This window comes from Amblyomma mixtum, chromosome 1, assembly GCF_055824585.1.
Source record: "Amblyomma mixtum isolate Tamu chromosome 1, ASM5582458v1, whole genome shotgun sequence".
NCBI lineage: Eukaryota > Metazoa > Arthropoda > Arachnida > Ixodida > Ixodidae > Amblyomma > Amblyomma mixtum.
The window spans coordinates 262,381,370-262,398,718 of record NC_143012.1 but is presented as its reverse complement, the minus strand read 5'-3'; the positions used below and the strand labels follow the sequence as shown (position 1 = coordinate 262,398,718).

Sequence of the window (17,349 nt, the reverse complement as noted above, 5' to 3'; positions counted from 1 at the left end):
TAAGATAATCAAGAACTTCATTGGGGACATGATTCGTTTAGGTTACTGAACCGAAATGCTTTACTGCTTGCTACGAAGCCAACTTGCTCAGCCAACATCACTTCACATTAATAACTTCCTGGAATTAATGTGTTTCTCAGAAATTCGATTTGAGTGCCAGGAGCTGGAGACTACGGTGGTGCTGCCCCTACAGAAATGTTGGGCAGACGACCACCCCCGTTTCCTCCCGTGTCTCCAGCTCTCTTGCCGCACTGCAAAAAAGAGGCCGACCTCTCTTCCTCAACTCTCTCACTCACTGAAAGAGCAACTTGGTCATAATATTTAAGTATAAATCGCAGGTTAGTAAAGCATGCTCCGACTCAAGTTGCGCGCCCAACGGTACTTCCTTAGGTAGCTCGATTGGGACACAGGGTGATGTGTACTAAAGAATATCAGACGCAATTAAAATGTGAATGCAACCGGTAGTACGCGAAAGGGTTTTTCACTCATTCCATACATTTTTCTTTGTTTCAACCTGGAAGGGTTCAGCGTTTGTCAAAGACAATGATTAGAAAAGAAATTATGGCAATGCGCCAGGGAAAACAGCCACACTTCCGAGTACTAAATGTGGGTGTTTTCTTTTTCGTAACCATATTGGCTAACTTCCTTAAAGTAATTGTTTCGACTCAACAAGTCCCTCTCTAGCGCATCGAAGTCGTAGCTCTCGAAAGTTCCTCCAAATTCTTCGGGAATAACGTCAGCAGGAACCACGTCGATCAACTTGTTCAATTCGTAGCCCATGAGGTGAATCTGGAAAAAGAGGTTCGTTGTGTTCCAAAGCCTTACCAGAACTGTAAGTGCAGAAAAATAAAGCGTCAAAGTGTCGAAAGAACCCTTTTTTTTTATAAATTGGTCCTCAACCAAACGCTACCTAATTTTATCTGCATATGTGCTCCTCGCAGTGTTCCTTGAAAATGCAGTGATTTTTCTGAGGCTTCCAACATTCTGAATGCAGGCAATTGAAGCTGGCTTGGTAAAAGTTAGAAGAGTACTGCCTGTGCAGCAACGGCAACTAACGTAATAATCCAAAGTCATGCGACACGATGAGGCTTTCTTTATCAACTTTTTTTTCTAATTAACTAGCGGTGTGTTCTACGTTAATCTTCTCGCAGAGCAATCCATGACTGTGCTGGAACTTTAATGACGCAGTAACTATCATGCAGAAGCATAAAAGGCTAGAGATGATGCCGAGCTTTTAAAGAATTGCGTACGAGTACGTATGAATGCAACATTATAATTCAATCATATCGGCCCTGCTCTGCTTCTCCTGTGCATCTTACGGGAGAGAATTATTTTGGTTTTGGTTCGAGAATAAGAGAAAATGACCTCAGCCATACGCGTTGTCAACAGATAGCCAGTGTGAGCTACCCTGGCCGGGGATCAGGTCATGCCATGCTGTTTTAGAGCACTGTTGGCATAATGGTTTCAGACGGGTGGTCATATGGCAGATGTTGAGCTAACGCTCCATGTTGCTTCCCTTTTTCGACTTGAAGTTTTCTATTTTTTCACCTTCCAGGCTATGCCTGAAGACCTTATTGGTGCCGCCTAATTAAATGAATTGAAGAAATTGGCACAATTTAAAAATTGTAATCAAAACTGTACTCGCTAAGTTTAATCATAGTAGTAGTCTCATTTTTGGGGGGATTTTATGCTCCTTTTCAAAGTTTTATGTGCTTCTTAGGAGGGACATCCTGAAAGAGAACCTCCATATGTCGCTATAATGGCCGTACATTGATCTTTTAACCGTATATTAACAGCAAATCTGGCTATCATTCACAACAGCTACGCATCATGTCACGCATGACACACCAAAATAGTCGAGGTAAAAGTCTTCAGATTGAGGTAAATAAAATAGGAAATATTTTTCAGCACTTAATTCGAGTTCATGAAAGCTAAGCGTTGAACAGCGTACAATGTCAAGCAAAATAAATACAAAGCCCATGACAGGAGGTAGACATTTTGGGGAGATTTCTGACTGACTGCAGCATAATATACAAAAAGCAGTGCGACTCCAGCAAAAATGTTTAAGAAATACAACGCGGACGTTTCAAGGGCGGCTCGGTCTCTTCTTCAAGGGTAACATGAACGGTCACGATCAGTCGGCTTGAAGCTCAGAGAACCATAGAGGATAAGGCTAGTCTGATTGTGCCAAGGTTCTGAGAGAATCATCTTTAATGAATTAGTTTCCATGTCAGTTATACTGGATTTGTCAAAACCTGCGGAGAACCGCCTTCTGATATCTATTTTTATTATAACCCTGGAAGAGACGCTTAAAGTTTTTAATTATGCATGATTATCTATATTTTTGTCACGCATGACTAACAAAGCACATAGAATGGCTTTATCAGGCTTAATAACACAATAGGTCACAGTATCTAAACGCCAATAGCCAATAATGGGTCCTTACCCTTTCTGCGAGCTTCCTGCTCATAAAAGGTCTTGCTATTGCAAATAGCATGTCAAACACAACTGAATTGTTCAATACGTAAAGGGCTTTCACGCGCACAGGGTAGCATTTCTGAAAGCGATGGAAACAGAGAAAAAAGTACCCTGATGTTCATGTTGCACAGAATTGTGGTCAGCACTTTATTCAATTGTTCTCAACCGTGGGCAACTTAAGTAGTGTACTATGACACGCTGGTAGTCGAAGTGATCTGAAAGCCATCATTACCTTGAAAAAGGTGTCCACCACTCGGTTAGAACCAAGCTAACAGATTGTAAACGTTGCCTTTTTTTTGGCGCAAGAAGAAAATTATTGAACTAAAATTTTATGTCAGATTAGGTTACCTACAACGGTTGTGTTAATATATATCACAGTGGCCGTATTTTTGCGATGATACATGTTTGCCCCGAAACCGCACACAGATATTGGAGGAACGCTACGTTGAACGAACCGCTTACTTATATCTCTGAGAATATAGCAAGGAATGATAAAAAAGAAGTAATATACATGATTACATTCTGCGTCACAACCGAACTGTCGTCAGGTACATTAGCGAAGAGATGTAGTGGCTGCTGCTCAGGCAATGGTCCTCAGCTTTTCTAACATCAGTTGACTCGCCAACTATGTATCATTGAAAAACAAAAGCTCTCAAGATATACAAGTCTTGTAAAAGACGCAGTATCAGTAAATAAAAATATATAAAAATATGGCATATTCAACAAAGCCTGCCATTAAGCATTATAGTGGCCATCTTTCTTTTTTAGGGCGAGCGCGTTTCATTACTTCCCCTCTAGGCTAATTATTTGCGGCTATTATTTTCCACAGAAGCACCGGTGAAGAAATGAAGACCTTTCGAAGAAGTCTCCACTGCCCACGCTCTTAAGATATTTATTTATTTATTCAAAATACCTTACAGGGCCCCGAAGGGCATTGAGTAAGGAGGGCAAAAACAACAGATTAAGCACAATAGGAACAATAAGTTAAAAACAACGCGTGATACATGGCAAAAAGTAAAAACAATTATATATATACAAGGCAAAACGTAACTACAAGACATACATCACCACGAGCAACAAAAATTAAAATAGTAGCAAGAATGCATCGCATGTGCCCAATACACATCTAAAGAAAAAGCAGTAGCCCTAAAAAACACAAATGGTTGAAATTTAACAAGAAACAAAACTTAATACAATACCAACGAGAAGAATAAGGAACCAACGACACAGAACAACCTGTACCAAGACACAATATCGTTAAAGAAAATGTTTGTGCAGCTGGTCTTGAAATGTTTGGTGGTTGCCGATAGATGCGATACAGTTGGGAAGATCATTGAAAAGAAGAATGGCACGTGGAAGTGCAGATGAATTGAAGGCTAGGGTTCTTCCGTAAATGCGTTTAATGCTATACTGATTATGTAGGCGGCGTGAAATGCGTGAAGGCTCTTCGAGGGGCAAGAGAGATGGCCTGGTGCTGTGACGATATTTATGAAGTAAGCATAAAAGAGCGATGGAGCGATGAATATGTAATGGTTCGGCGGAGATATCAAGTTTGATCTTAGTGATGCTGGAATGGGGATGGTACTTTTGTGTCGTGAAACGAGCGGTTCTATTTTGTACGGATTCAAGCATGTTGATTAGGTAATTTTGATAAGAGGACCACGTAGGTGAAGCAAATTCTAGGTGAGGACGCACGATTGTTAAGTAAGCGACTTTTCTCACGCTATTAGGGGCGTTTCGCAAGTTCCGGTGCAGGTACCCAAGTAATCTTGAAGCTTTGGCACAGATGTGTGTGGCCCATGAACGATTATCCGTGAGGTGAATACCTAAATACTTATAAGATGATGCCCGAGACACTACAGTACCTTCAATAAAGTACGAGAAATTAGAATTAGTATGCTTGCGGGTGAAAGAGATAACCTTGCATTTAGATGAGTTGAGCATCATTTGCCATTTACTACACCAATTTGAAATTAAGTTCAGGTCAGTTTGGAGAGCAAGGTGATCATCCATAGAATTAATGGGCCGGTAAATGATGCAGTCGTCAGCAAAGGGTCGTATAGAAGAAGATATGTCTGTGGGCAGGTCGTTAATGTATATTAGAAACAATAAGGGGCCAAGAACAATGCCTTAGGGTACGCCAGACTCTACATCACAGAGAAGGGAGGTGAAATTGTTAACTATGGTGAACTGCTGGCGAAATGAAAGAAAGTTACGTAGCCATGACAGTGTTAAAGAATCTAGGCACAGAGCAGACAATTTTGAGAACAAGCGGGAATTTGCAACATGGTTGGAGGCTTTAGCAAAATCTAAAGAGATACAGTCAGTTTGAAGGTTAGCATTCATGTTGAAATGCAAGTCAGTCGTAAATTCTAGCAGTTGGGTGTCACAAGAACAACCTTTCCGAAAGCCGTGCTGATTAGGAAAAAAGAAAAAATTAAGTTCGAGCTGGCAGTAAATGTGGAAGCGATAATATTCTCGACTAAATTACAGTAAATGCAGGTTAGCGAAATGGGGCGGTAGTTTTCTGGTGAATTTCTGTTTCCACTTTTGAACACTGGAACGATCTTAGCAATTTTCTAATCTGTAGGAAGTAAACCAGATGATAATGATTGCTAATAGATGAGGCAATGAATCTGAAAGGTTTCATGTACAGTAGACATGGTTGTTTACCTCAGTAATGTCCACGAGTTGCTTCAGGACAAATGGAGTCAGGTGCGTCAGATGTCCTAAGTTCAAGCCGTTGTAGTCCACCACGAACACTATGCCTTTCTTTTGAACGTCTTCGTCCAATATCAGCCATTCAGCAAGGATCAGGCAGGCTTTGATGAATTCGCTCATTGTGCAGACTGAAGCATCCCAGGGTCCTGTACACGCAAGAACAGCACATTTCCTGAAGGGTACGCTATAATAACAAGCGAACTAGCAAGGAACAATATGAGTTAAAATAATCCTAATATAAAAACGAAAGTTGGTTCATGTCCAACTATTTTGGACAAAAAGTTTTAGTATTAGAAAAATGCAAGGAATTGTTAAAAAATATTGAAGGTAATGGTGCAGTCTTTCGATTTAGAGCAAAATCTTTCTCTTTGTAGTTTTTGCATCGCTCGCATCGAGCTTCTAAGACAGCCATGGAGAACCAATGGAGAACACTTTTGACGACAACAAAATCTTTAATAGCAAAAAAATTCAAGCCTGCCAACAGGAGATCTGCAGATATATCGATTTTATAGCGAAACCTTTATATATATGGAAAAATTGCGGTTATAAACTCTTTGCTATTGAAAAATGCTTTTCTCCAGAATTGTCATGCACGATTCAAAAAGACTGCATCACTATCAAAAAAGTAATATGGTATGCCTTACGCAGCTGAGAAAGTGTACCATAACCGGAAATGCTAATTTTTAAAAACAATTTTATCAGTATGGGGATGTGAACTTGAAATCCGGCTAGTATAAAAGTTAAACACTAAATCCGAGCAATTTAGATCCACAAACTTAGTTTGCACAGTGGGGTGTTCAAATTCCATCGTCGAAAATAGTGCCTAAAAATGGTCAGGCTGCTAATTGAGCCTAGGAAGGAAAGATTTATAAACTACAATGCATGCAATCAGAGGCCTTGCGTCGCTTCAGCAACACAAGCAACCAAACGTGGAAAGAAGGCTTCTGCCACAAGTGCTGCCATAAGAGTTTTTTTTTGTTTTGTTTTGCAGATAGCAGCCCTTACACAGGTGTCTCGTAGGATGAACGTGACCTTGTCCGTCCATTCTCGAAGAGGGCACGTGATTTTCCCCGTACCTAGTCTTCCTGGGTACCAGCGTACAACCTACTCAGTCGTTTTCACTGCAGCTGCCGCCATGTGCTGTGCGACAGCTGGCATTGTGACACAGCCGCTCCTGCCTGCAGATGGCGCCGGTTACCCCTTTGCTGGTGCTGTAAGCTCATCCATACAGCGGGTGTTGTTGCTACTGTTCCGAAATTCCCGCTAAAAGATCACTTTTTTGGCTTAGCACTGTCAGCTGAGCGCATCAGACTGGCAGCTGAGACGTGGTAACAGTAAGCCAGTTAAGTAATATTGAATAGTGAACTTTTTAATTATCCCTATTGGTTTTATTATGTGCTGAGAGGCCTGTAGCTCCCGCCGTAAGCGATATTAATGTCAGGTTTTTATTTTTAAAATGGCATTTCCCTCGGCGCTATAGCCGAAAAATATTTCCTAAATGGAGCCAAACTACATGCGCTTTCGATCAACCTGCAAGCAAAGAAACTGCTCCAGGGTGCCTATCTCGTCGAAATAGCCAAACTTTGCGGAGTCTTAGCCTGGAGGATAAATTCATTTTCAAAATTCTAAAAACTGACAAGTGTGGTACTTACGGTACACTACAGACCTTTAAATAAATGAAGATACTAACATTATGATTAAAAAAAGACCAGGATGGCTACCAGTAATAAACGTGACTTTCAGCTACAGCCGTTAGGGCGTTTAAAGTTCACGATAGGTTGTGGAAGTGAATATAAAATCTACCTCACACCTGTATAATTCTTGGGCGCACCTTTTAGTTTTCCACACATATTAGTTTTAGAAGAAGCTCGTTTTAGAAGTCTCTCTAGAAGCGCACCACCGTCCATGATCTCTTCGGGCGGCGCATTTCGCAGAAGCTGCCACCGATTGACCGTGCTATATTCCTTTGCTTTCGCCGCACCCTTCCTCCTCCTTCCATGGTACCTACTTTCCTCCTTCCACGATACTCATCTTGCGGTTTGGGATTCCTCCACTACTTCCTCGCGCTCCTCATTCCACGGCAAACACCTTACGGACGGTTACCATTGTAACCATCCTATGCTTACGGCTTTCTAGGCTTTTGCCATGATGCCTCTTTCTATGGTAGCCGTTTTCGTTCTTCCAAGGTAAATACCCTCCTGACGGTTTCCGTGGCAACCACCGACTGTTGCGCATTCTTACGCGCTCGCCACACCCTCCTCCTTGCAAGGTAACCGGCCTCCGATTGGAGATTCCTCCACTCTCCAGATACCCTCCTCATTCCACGGTAACTACCCTCCGGATTATTCCTCTGGTAACCACCCAGTGATTACGAATTTCTCCGCTAATTGATACATTTCTCATCGCGAAATAACCATCCATCGAGTGGTTACCGTGGCAATGCACCTACCGGTTGCACCGATGACTACGACAGGCTAAGAGACACTACGACACGAATCCCAGGAGCGGGCGCTTAGCCGCTGTCGCTGTATTAACTCAACTATTCAGTATTAGGAAACCGGCGAACTAGTCAGTATGTCTCAGATTTATCCTTATGCGACACACCGCTGACAACACCATGTCGAAAGAAACGCTCTTCTAACTGAAAAAGAGTAGTTTTAAAAATTCCTGAACGCGTTAGGTGACACTTCCGGTATATTCATGAGAAGCATCAAGAGGAGCATGTTAAGAGTCCGTATCGCGGTGCGTACACGGCAGCTTCTCACATGTCTTCGGCGGCCGCTAGCGAACGTCTTCTTTGTCCGGAGCGGAAGCACAGGCAGCGACAAGATCCTGCCGTGCTTGGAAGCCGATCGCGAACGTAACAGACTTCGCGACCAGAGCGAGCAGCGTTGTCAGTTACTCACTGATTTTTCGTGTCAGGCCGCAATGTTAACCGCCGCAATTTTATGTGGACTCCTTCGGCACTGGTCGAGCCTTTGTCCTTTGTTGTTCCCAGCTTGTGTGTTCGTCTTTTTTGGCTGGTTTTTCTTTTCTGACATGGTATAGTTTATGGCCTTATGGGATTTAACGTTCCGAAGCGAGTATGCTACGAATGAGGCCGTAGTGGAGGGGTCCGGACGGAATGTTTGGGAAGTAGAATAGAAAGAAGTAGAATAGTTCGCTGTAGCAGCGACCCATCCTTGTTACTTGTGAGATTCTGCTTTTGACCAATTCATCATCGTCGTAACCTGGGTTCGACTATCCGGCCAGTGTCTTCTTAGAAACTAGAGGGAAACCACTCTCCAAACTGTCTGATGTATAAGCTTAAAAAGCGGCTTCCAAATTGGCTGGATTATGTCCAAGCCACTTCAGTAATCAATCAGTGGATCTGGCAAATTTTCTTCGCAACAGCAGCACTGTCTGGTCTGGTTCCTATTCGACTTGTAATAGGCTGTGCAGCCAGGTTTTCTTATTAGTATTTCGAACCTTCCATTTTGGAAGTTTTTCAAACCAAAGGCACCTGTATGCGCTTACCATTACAGTTTAATTTTTAATAGTTCCGCTCCGCATCCGCATTTCTGTTCCACGGTGGCGGCATGTTCCTCCCCTCTTCATCTCTCTACAGCCACCCAGTGACGCCGATCGTCATGTTCTGCATCTCATCGACGGTGAAATTGTTTTAGTTCGCGATCGGGACGATTGCTCGGTTGCCCGAGGTTATGCTGCGAACTATAAAGGCGAAGAATAAGACAACGGCGCGGGAGGAGCGCATGCGTTGTTGCGGTGGGCATTGAATCATCGCATAGCCATCTATTATGTCTCGTCCTTCATCTTACCACCATGTAACTATAGGTAAACAGTGAGCCTGAAGACTGGACGGTACCGACTAATTCGGCAATATTTGTGCGTTGAGAACTGAATATGGTTAAAACAACACGATGCTTTTCAGATTTCTTCCGCGTTTGGCCACAATGTTCCTTAGAAAAGGATTTAAGGATATATTTCAAGGAAATCAGCATGGAATAGGTGGATTTCATTAAATATACTTAACGCCACGGTCAGTTGAACCCAATTTAGACCAGCAGTTAACAGATATACTGCTTTAAAGGTCCGCATGCAAGCCACGAAACGAAGAGATAGTAAATATTTGCAGACATATGAGTTCCGTGGTTTCGCCGAAAACGGTTATCATTACACAGCGATACACCCAACAATTATTATGAGCGGAGATGAGAATATTAAAATGATGGTCAAGAAATACCCACCTAATCTGTAAAGTAGGACACCTCGACCGCTTGCATCTCGTTGTCGTGACACTGCTGCCAGTCTATTTTTACGGCAGATGGCATCATACAACATATTGGACGGCAAAAAGTCGTCAAAAATATCCGGCGCATCCTTCCTCACTTTGAAGTATTTGGCTATATTTTCGACTGTTGCATCAACGTTGTACTTGCGAGCACGCAAGAACTTCAGCAGGAACGCATCGTCCTTGGGGCAGCTCAAGGACACCACATCTGACAGTGAGAGAGCGTGAAACAATGGAAAAATTGACCAAACCGGAGCCAATCTTCATGCCCAGAATGCACTGAATTCACGGGTACAGAGCAAACACACAAGACGGCTCATACGTCCTATAGCAGCTGTGGAGCTAAATAACTGGAATGTGAAATAACTGGAACTGAAATTAATTCAGCTAAATAACTGAAATGTGAGGGGCTGTCTCACATGATAAGCGAAAATTGGGAAGTACAACGGAAGTAATTTCCTTACTCGCAAAGGGTTAACGCGGCTCTTACTAAAAACCGCGCCGGATGCGCGACAGAGTACGGGGGAACGCACCAACATACGTCTGTTTAATAAAGTTCGCAAAAGCGCCTATTTCAGAAGTAATACTATGGTTTAACTATCATACAAAAAGACTGAAAAATTGAGTGTCTCGGTCCGTGACTGTAAATATAACGGGCTTAATTCATTTAGAAGTAAAAAAAAAAAACCTAGATTAAAAAGTTTTTCAGAACAGAAAATACCAATAAAATAAAAACGGAATAGTTTTTACGGAGCCGCAGCCATTAGAGGGGCTGCTGGAAAGCAGAGTTATTGTAAGAAAAAAGGAAATAATAAGCGTTTTCTTTACTGCCTAGTTTAGCTTATGAAAATCAAGAGTTATAATAAGGATGATTAGAGGCCCAGATTTCCGCATGTCCGCTTGTGGTGGGTGGATGAGAAAGAATTTTATAGTAATAGAGACTAAATTATCATAGAGAATTGTGATTTTGGATTCCGTGCCCTGCGGTATAAGAGGGATGATTGGATCATTTATCTGAAACATCTAAGAACATGACAAGTGTTCTAGTTTCAGCTTGCGCAATGGTGAGTGTTATGAATAGTTCTTAAGTGTTTAGTCGAATTGTGATGGTTATGGACCGATAATTGGCTGGCTGTAAAAACTTTGAGTGGCAGTTTCTCACCGTATTTTCTATGCGGGTCCACTGAAATTTCGAGAATGGTTCGAAGCTGCGGCCATATCATAGATGAACTGCGCCATATTGTTGCTCTGTTGGTGTTGCGTCATGCACTTTTTAAAACGGGCTTATTTTGTTGGTTTCAGTGCATATTATGGCACTGAATATATGTGCTGCTTGCTCTTTTCTGCATGGCATAAGAAGTATAGCGTCCGAATTTGAGAGAAAGGGTGGATTTGAGTGATGATAACAGTGAAATTATTGAGAGACTTAAGATCCACTCGATAGATTAGGATAGGTAAATAAATCAATGTGGGTGAAGCCTTCACCCTCATATCAGTTAGATTCGGTGCTTTTTTAGAGTTACCAAAACCGCCTTGAGGTAATGTGATAGAAAAAAAAAGAGCCTAGGACACCGACAATTTTTCTTACAAACGCGTGGCAGTTAGCTGGCTCCAAAGGCCATGATGTAATCAACCAATATTATACAACCTAAAACCACAAGCCCCTAATGAGGCGCCGTGGTGGCTCAGTGGTTATGGTGCTCGGCTGCTGACCCGAAAGACGCGGGTTCGATCCCGGCCACGGCGGTTGAATTTCTTCGGAGGAGAAATTTTAGAGGCCTGTGTACTGTGCGATGTCAGTGTACGTTAAAGAACCCAGGTGTTCGAAATTTCCAGAGCCCTCCACTACGGCGTCTCTCATAGACTTAATCGCTTTCGGACGTTAAACCCCATAATCCAACCAACATGCCCTTAATGAATGAAAGCGCCGTAGCATGGACTACACTTAGTATTAATGGCATGCTCTCTGCAAACGCGACCATAAACAAGGCACATGCAATGTATGCGCTTGTATTTACTCACTGATTGGTATTGTTAGGCATTGTGCTACCAGGGCTGCTTGTAGCCAAGGTTACTAATGGCAGATTCTAAATGGCTATCCGGGGGAGTTTCCTGCATCTACGAAGGAGCAGAAACTCCGTATGGACCAATAATTACAAAGAATTTGAATCAAAATTTTCCATTGAAACAAGCTTTTCAATTCTAAAAGCAGGGAAGCATACTACGGATCGCCGATTGGACTATACCATTTCTTCGGGTTAACGTGAACATTCTATACATTTCCACTTCATGCCTACTGTTATCTTTCAGCCTATGTATGCTTGTAAGGAAGGGGCAAATTAATTCATAAGTAATCATTACATTATTCAGAAGCAAATGTCTTACTGGAACTGCATAAAAACACTATGCTGTGAACATCTGCATCCATCTGATCGACCCATTTTCCGTTCCAAACAAGGTTCCTAATAAAAAAGCCCCTGATATAAAATTCTAAACCATTCTTATATAGCCCCGCCGCGGTGGCTCAGTGGTTACGGCGCTCGGCTGGTGAACCGAAAGACGCGGGTTCGATCCTGGCCGCGGCGGCTGAATTTAGATGGAGACGAAGTTCTAGAGGCCCGTGTCCTGTGCGATGTCAGTGCACATTAAAGAACCCCAGGTGGTCGAAATCTCCAGAGCCCTTCACTACGGCGTCCCTCATAGCCTGAGTTGCTTTGGGACATTCAACCCCAATAAACCAAACCATTCTTATATAGCAGCTGTGTTTACCGTGTGTGAAATGTTTTAGGGCGCCTTAGAAGCAGGGAGGTGCAAAAAGCGTGGGAAAACCACACAGTGATAATAGTTGTTGACAAGATGAGTGAGACGATAGGAGTCTGAAACAGCTCCAGGCAGGGGGACACGAGCTCATTCAAAGGAGTGAAAACTGCTCAACGCATAACTAATGACCTCACCATGCCAAGTAGAACTTAATAATGAATATGAAGATAACTAAAAAAACCGCCAACACTATGGCAAGATTACAGCATGGAGTGATACGTAGTGAGGCATTGGAAGCAGTAAGGGTGTATATCTGAAAAGGCTAATTATTGACTAGAGATCAGCACCATGAGAAATAAACTAGAATTGAAATATCACTCGGCTAGAAAAAAATTAATATCTAGAAAATTATGAACAGAACCCCACCGAAATCAGTCAAAAGAAATGTATATGAGTGGTTCATCCCATTCCACCAGTGCTAAAAGATGGCGCTGGTACCAGGAAGCTACTGAAAATGTTTCAGGTTAGGTTGACAACAGTGCGGTGACATAGACAACGGAAATTTACAGAGGTAAACAAAAGGAACAAAAAGAGAGCCGTTTGGCTTAGGGAACAAAAATCTCGTGTTAATGATATTTAAGCAAAAAAAAAAAATGGGTGTAAAGGAGTTAGGAGGAGCGACAACGAGATCTGATACGCGATGGTCTCCAGACGTACCTGCCTCGATGCGTGTGCCGTAGAAATCAGGAGGGCAGTACCGCTACGAAATAGTTTTGGGATAGATATAGATAGCAGCGTTTGATGGTGAGTGGCGTTCATTATTAAGGCATAAAGGGAGCGGAGGTTGTCTGGAACCTAAATCACACCTATTTTCTCAGTTTCCCACTTAACCACAACTTAAATCCAAAAAGCCTGCGAAACTATGCTGCGTTACCTCTAAATTTTATCGGGTAAGCAGACGTCTCGAGGTGATAACTAAATGTATGCGAGCGCTGGTAGAATTTTTTAGAAAACCAGCGTTTGAGGTAATTAGAGCTTCATGAACAATATTCAAAAATATCGTAATTCAGGCGGCACAGAACACAGCATTTAAGCATTTTTTTCTTCCTGTGTATGGTTCACTTCGCGCCTTTTCTTAAATCCTAACTATAAGAGAACTTTAAATCACAGTTATTTGCTAATATGACCGAAATATTATTTTATAATGACTTCAGAAGTTAGAAAAAAGTAGAAACAATTAGCTGGTTTTTAGCAGTTGATAAATTGCCACACACAAATCAAAAACTGAAATACAAACCGGAAATGGAACTTCTGAGTCTCTTTAATGACTCCTGCGTGAGCTCAGGGGTTTCTTCGATTAAACTGCCTGCTGCGTTCTCCATGTCGTACCTGTTTTTTTTTTTTCTCCAACCAAATGTGAACAAGCTGTAAAGAAAGATTGAGAATACACCATTATCGTACTACTGTTCGTATTTTATCATAAAAAGCGATATGTCGCTTTGTAGCTTTGGACTCTACTAAGTAACCACAATATCACTAAAATGTTGCCGGAAAGGTATATGTAGTTACCGGAAATGGAAATATTTGTTTGCGCTTTTTTATTGTAGTCCTATTCGCCTCATCAACGATCAATCATTGGCTGTGTTTGTTTTTCTCGTTCCTTGCTGCACCGGACTGAAGTCTTATCACTTTATTAGTTACGACTACTGGAAATGAAGATTCATGTGCCACTAGCCATGAGTAGATTTTTTTTTATCTGACCTCTAATCATCATCATAATCATGCTAACTTCATCGACTGCTCCGTCGCGGTGGCTCAGTGGTTATGGTTCGACGTAGGCTCGATCCCTGCCGTGGTTGAATTTCGATGGAGGCGAAATTCTAGAGGCGCGTGTAGTGTGCGATGTCAGTGAACATTATAGAACCTCAGGTGGTCGCAATTTCCGGAGCCGATCACTACGGCGTCCCTCGTAGCCTGTGTCGCTTTGGGACGTTAAACCCCTATAAACCATAAACTACAACTTCGTCGACTGCAAGACAAAGGCCCCCACCACCGACTTCCAATTACTCCTGTCCCGCACAAACGACAACCATCTTACCTTTACAGACATCGCAATCTTATTCGGCCGCCTTACACGCTGCCGCCCATTTATAGTAATAATATGACTTCTGGTAGCTATGTGTGTTGTCTTTATTATGCACCCTTTTCGTTAATCTTAAAATTTCTTCCCCATAGATGAGTACTGCCAAGATACACAAATTATACTGTTTTCACTTCATTGATATTGATACGCTGCTTTTCATGACCTGAATGTACCTCTCAAATGCGCTCCATCTGATTCTTAAACTATCGTTGCCCGAGTGTTGCGCTCACGATCTTATCTAAATAAATGCAGTCTCTTCCCACTCAAGATGCTTCTCTCCTCCCCCCACCCCAGCAGATAGGGAACGGCTACTTCTTTCCCGAACTGTTCAACATTAGTTTTCGTCCAATTCTGTTAAAGACTCACAGTTGCGTTTTAGAAGTTTGGCCCCCACTCATGCTTCTGGACTGCGTCGCCTAAGTTACTTAGCAGGGCAATGTCTTTAGAAAATCGGAGATTAGTGACGTTTTCTCTGTTAGCTTTTGTCCCCAACACCTACCAATCACTTCTCCGAGCTCGTCGTGTTAGCACACGGATAATAGTAGCGAAGAGAGCGGGTCGCCTGGCCTGAAACACTTTTTAATAGGAAATTTAATGTTATTCTTGGAGAAGCGGATGGGGGGGGGGGGGCGCTATGGTTGCTGTGAACCCCCTTAAGATATTTGGCTGTACCTTTACATTTGTTTTCATACCCTGTTTACGCAGTCCCTGCCAAACAGCTCAGGTTTAGAATGAACCAGATACTTTCTCGCAACCTGCGAAGGCTATATAATAGTTTGGATAAGGTGACTTAAAAAGTACTGGAGGAAAATGCGTAAAAATGCAAAATATTGGTGGTTTAATAACGCCTGTGTCTAGCAGCCTATATGAAAGGTAGTATTGTCCTTTGTATGACGGAATAGTAAGCTTGCTCTAATTCATTAGCGATCGCGTTGTAAGCTAAGGGCAGTAAACTGATCACTCCGTACATATAACAAATGAGGAAATAAAGAAAGGTAGGGATTCACTGAGAGAAAAATGATATGCATGCACACATGCCAAGCTCAGGAAACCATGCGTAAGCAGCCTACCAATAAATTCAGTGTAGCGGCTGTTTGTGTGTCACATGCATGCTAGGTATTAAAGCTGCACACAACCTAATCATAGGTTTCAGCATGTATGCCTAACCAAAATCCAAAAGCATTACATACCGTATGTAATCAACAAAAAATGTGCGAACTGAAGCAGCGTACGAGCAGAAACACGAAAAACGGTAGGGCGATTCTCTTCACCTGACCTGTATGAGTATCCTCTTGAAAGGTGCTTGAACGAGATAAACCTTTCGCAGAATTGGTAATGCAGCTAACGCTGTAACGAAGATGGCAGTGAACCCTCTAGTGCAAGCGTAAAGGCTGTATGAAACTGACCTCATGTGGCGAAAAAAATGTGCAAGATCGATAGAGTGCGCTGCGGTCAGTAAATGTCTAAAGGATGCATAGAGCGCGCTGCTGTCAGTGAATAATGCGTCATTCATGACATCTAAACCATTTCATACATAGCTGTGTTTCGGCCTGCAAAATAGGCCGTTTTTGTATGACTGTTCTCTAGTCTCATTGTCTGCTTGGCTATGACACCTAAAATGCATTTCACAGCGGACGTACTTTTGACGGAAGCCATAAAACGCTGAAACAGTTGGAATAAAGACAGAAACAAAAAGCTTTATGACATGCGTGAAGCCTAACAGGACACAGACCAGCTGGATGACATCCTTCATGTAAACTGCCGCGCTATATTACTAATGAAAAAAATTAAAAGCAGGACCATAGAATCGAAACAGAAAGCTTAAGCAAACGCACTCGAGCTAACAGACGCACACAGTGTACTAGCCCTATACCTTCTCAAACACATATCGTGGTGCGGTTTTACCCGTTAGATTATTTATTTTTGTTCGGATTGTTACTATAAGGCTGCATGCACCGAGCACTGCATGATAGCGCTATATTGACATAAACGCTAGGCAAGAAGAGAAAGAATGCTGTTTTCATAACGCTTTTCTCGTGGCCATAAACAACGATGGACTTAGTTTGCACTACCTGAATTGCGTTGCGCAAGTCACGTATGGCAGAGAAAAGATAAAATAATAAAAAACAGGTTTAGGTTCGTTAAGTTTATGGGGTTTAACACCGAGAAGTGACTAGGCTATCAGGGACGCTGTAATGGAAGGGTTCAAAAATTTCGACTACCTGGCACATTACGCAGGCCTCTAGCATTTTGCGTCGATCGAATGGGTCGAACCCGCATTCATCGGGTCAGCAGCCGAGCACCATAACCATTTAGCCACCGTGGCTGCCAGAATACTAGGAAGGATCTTATAGAAGCAGAGGCACTTTAAGAAACTCCTGAAAGGATTAACGACCTCTCTACACAGGGTTCACATCTTAAATGGTTCCTGATGCAAAATTTGAAAATTTTGAGAAAGCGCTTTAAATGAAGTATAAATGCGCGATTGTAGAGAGTTGTAGTCCTCACTTCAAGCATTTTCGGCAGATAGGCTTAGTTTTCGCATTTAACTAGCGCTCGCAAAGCCAGCGCGTCAAACGCGAGGCGAGTGCGACATCACAACATTCTTTTCGGACAGGCAGCAGACTGCGGCATTTGAAGCGCGCCGTCCCACAGATGTGCAACATGAAACCTGGTTCAGGAGACCTCGAAATTTGAAATGAACTTCGTGCTTATTTTTTTTTAACACAAACTGTGAATACGGCTCTGACGGTCGAGTACAACTGTACTAATGGCAATAAAAGTGAATACAGGCTCATGGCCACCGGCTCCTAGCTACGACGAGCAAGCGAGGGCAATCGTCGTACAATTTCGGCGCCATCGACATCTTGAGCTTTTTTTCTGACCTGCTTAAACTGAAATGCGGATAAGGAGTTGAAATAATGCGACGCTAGGCGCTGTGGAAGCAGTTTCAGGT

General features: G+C 42.5%; 1 protein-coding gene across 1 annotated transcript; it reads right to left on the bottom strand.

Moving 5' to 3' along the window:
• Positions 1-347: 347 nt before the first annotated feature.
• On the bottom strand, positions 348-15,767 carry LOC149371594 (alpha-tocopherol transfer protein-like). Its single transcript, XM_089585201.1, has 6 exons — positions 15,670-15,767; positions 13,548-13,675; positions 9,447-9,698; positions 5,152-5,345; positions 2,447-2,557; positions 348-789 (listed from the first exon to the last, which is right to left on the bottom strand). The coding sequence occupies exons 2-6, from the start codon at positions 13,630-13,632 to the stop codon at positions 601-603; spliced, it is 831 nt and encodes a 276-aa protein (XP_089441327.1). The 5' UTR covers positions 13,633-13,675; positions 15,670-15,767; the 3' UTR covers positions 348-600.
• Positions 15,768-17,349: the final 1,582 nt, after the last annotated feature.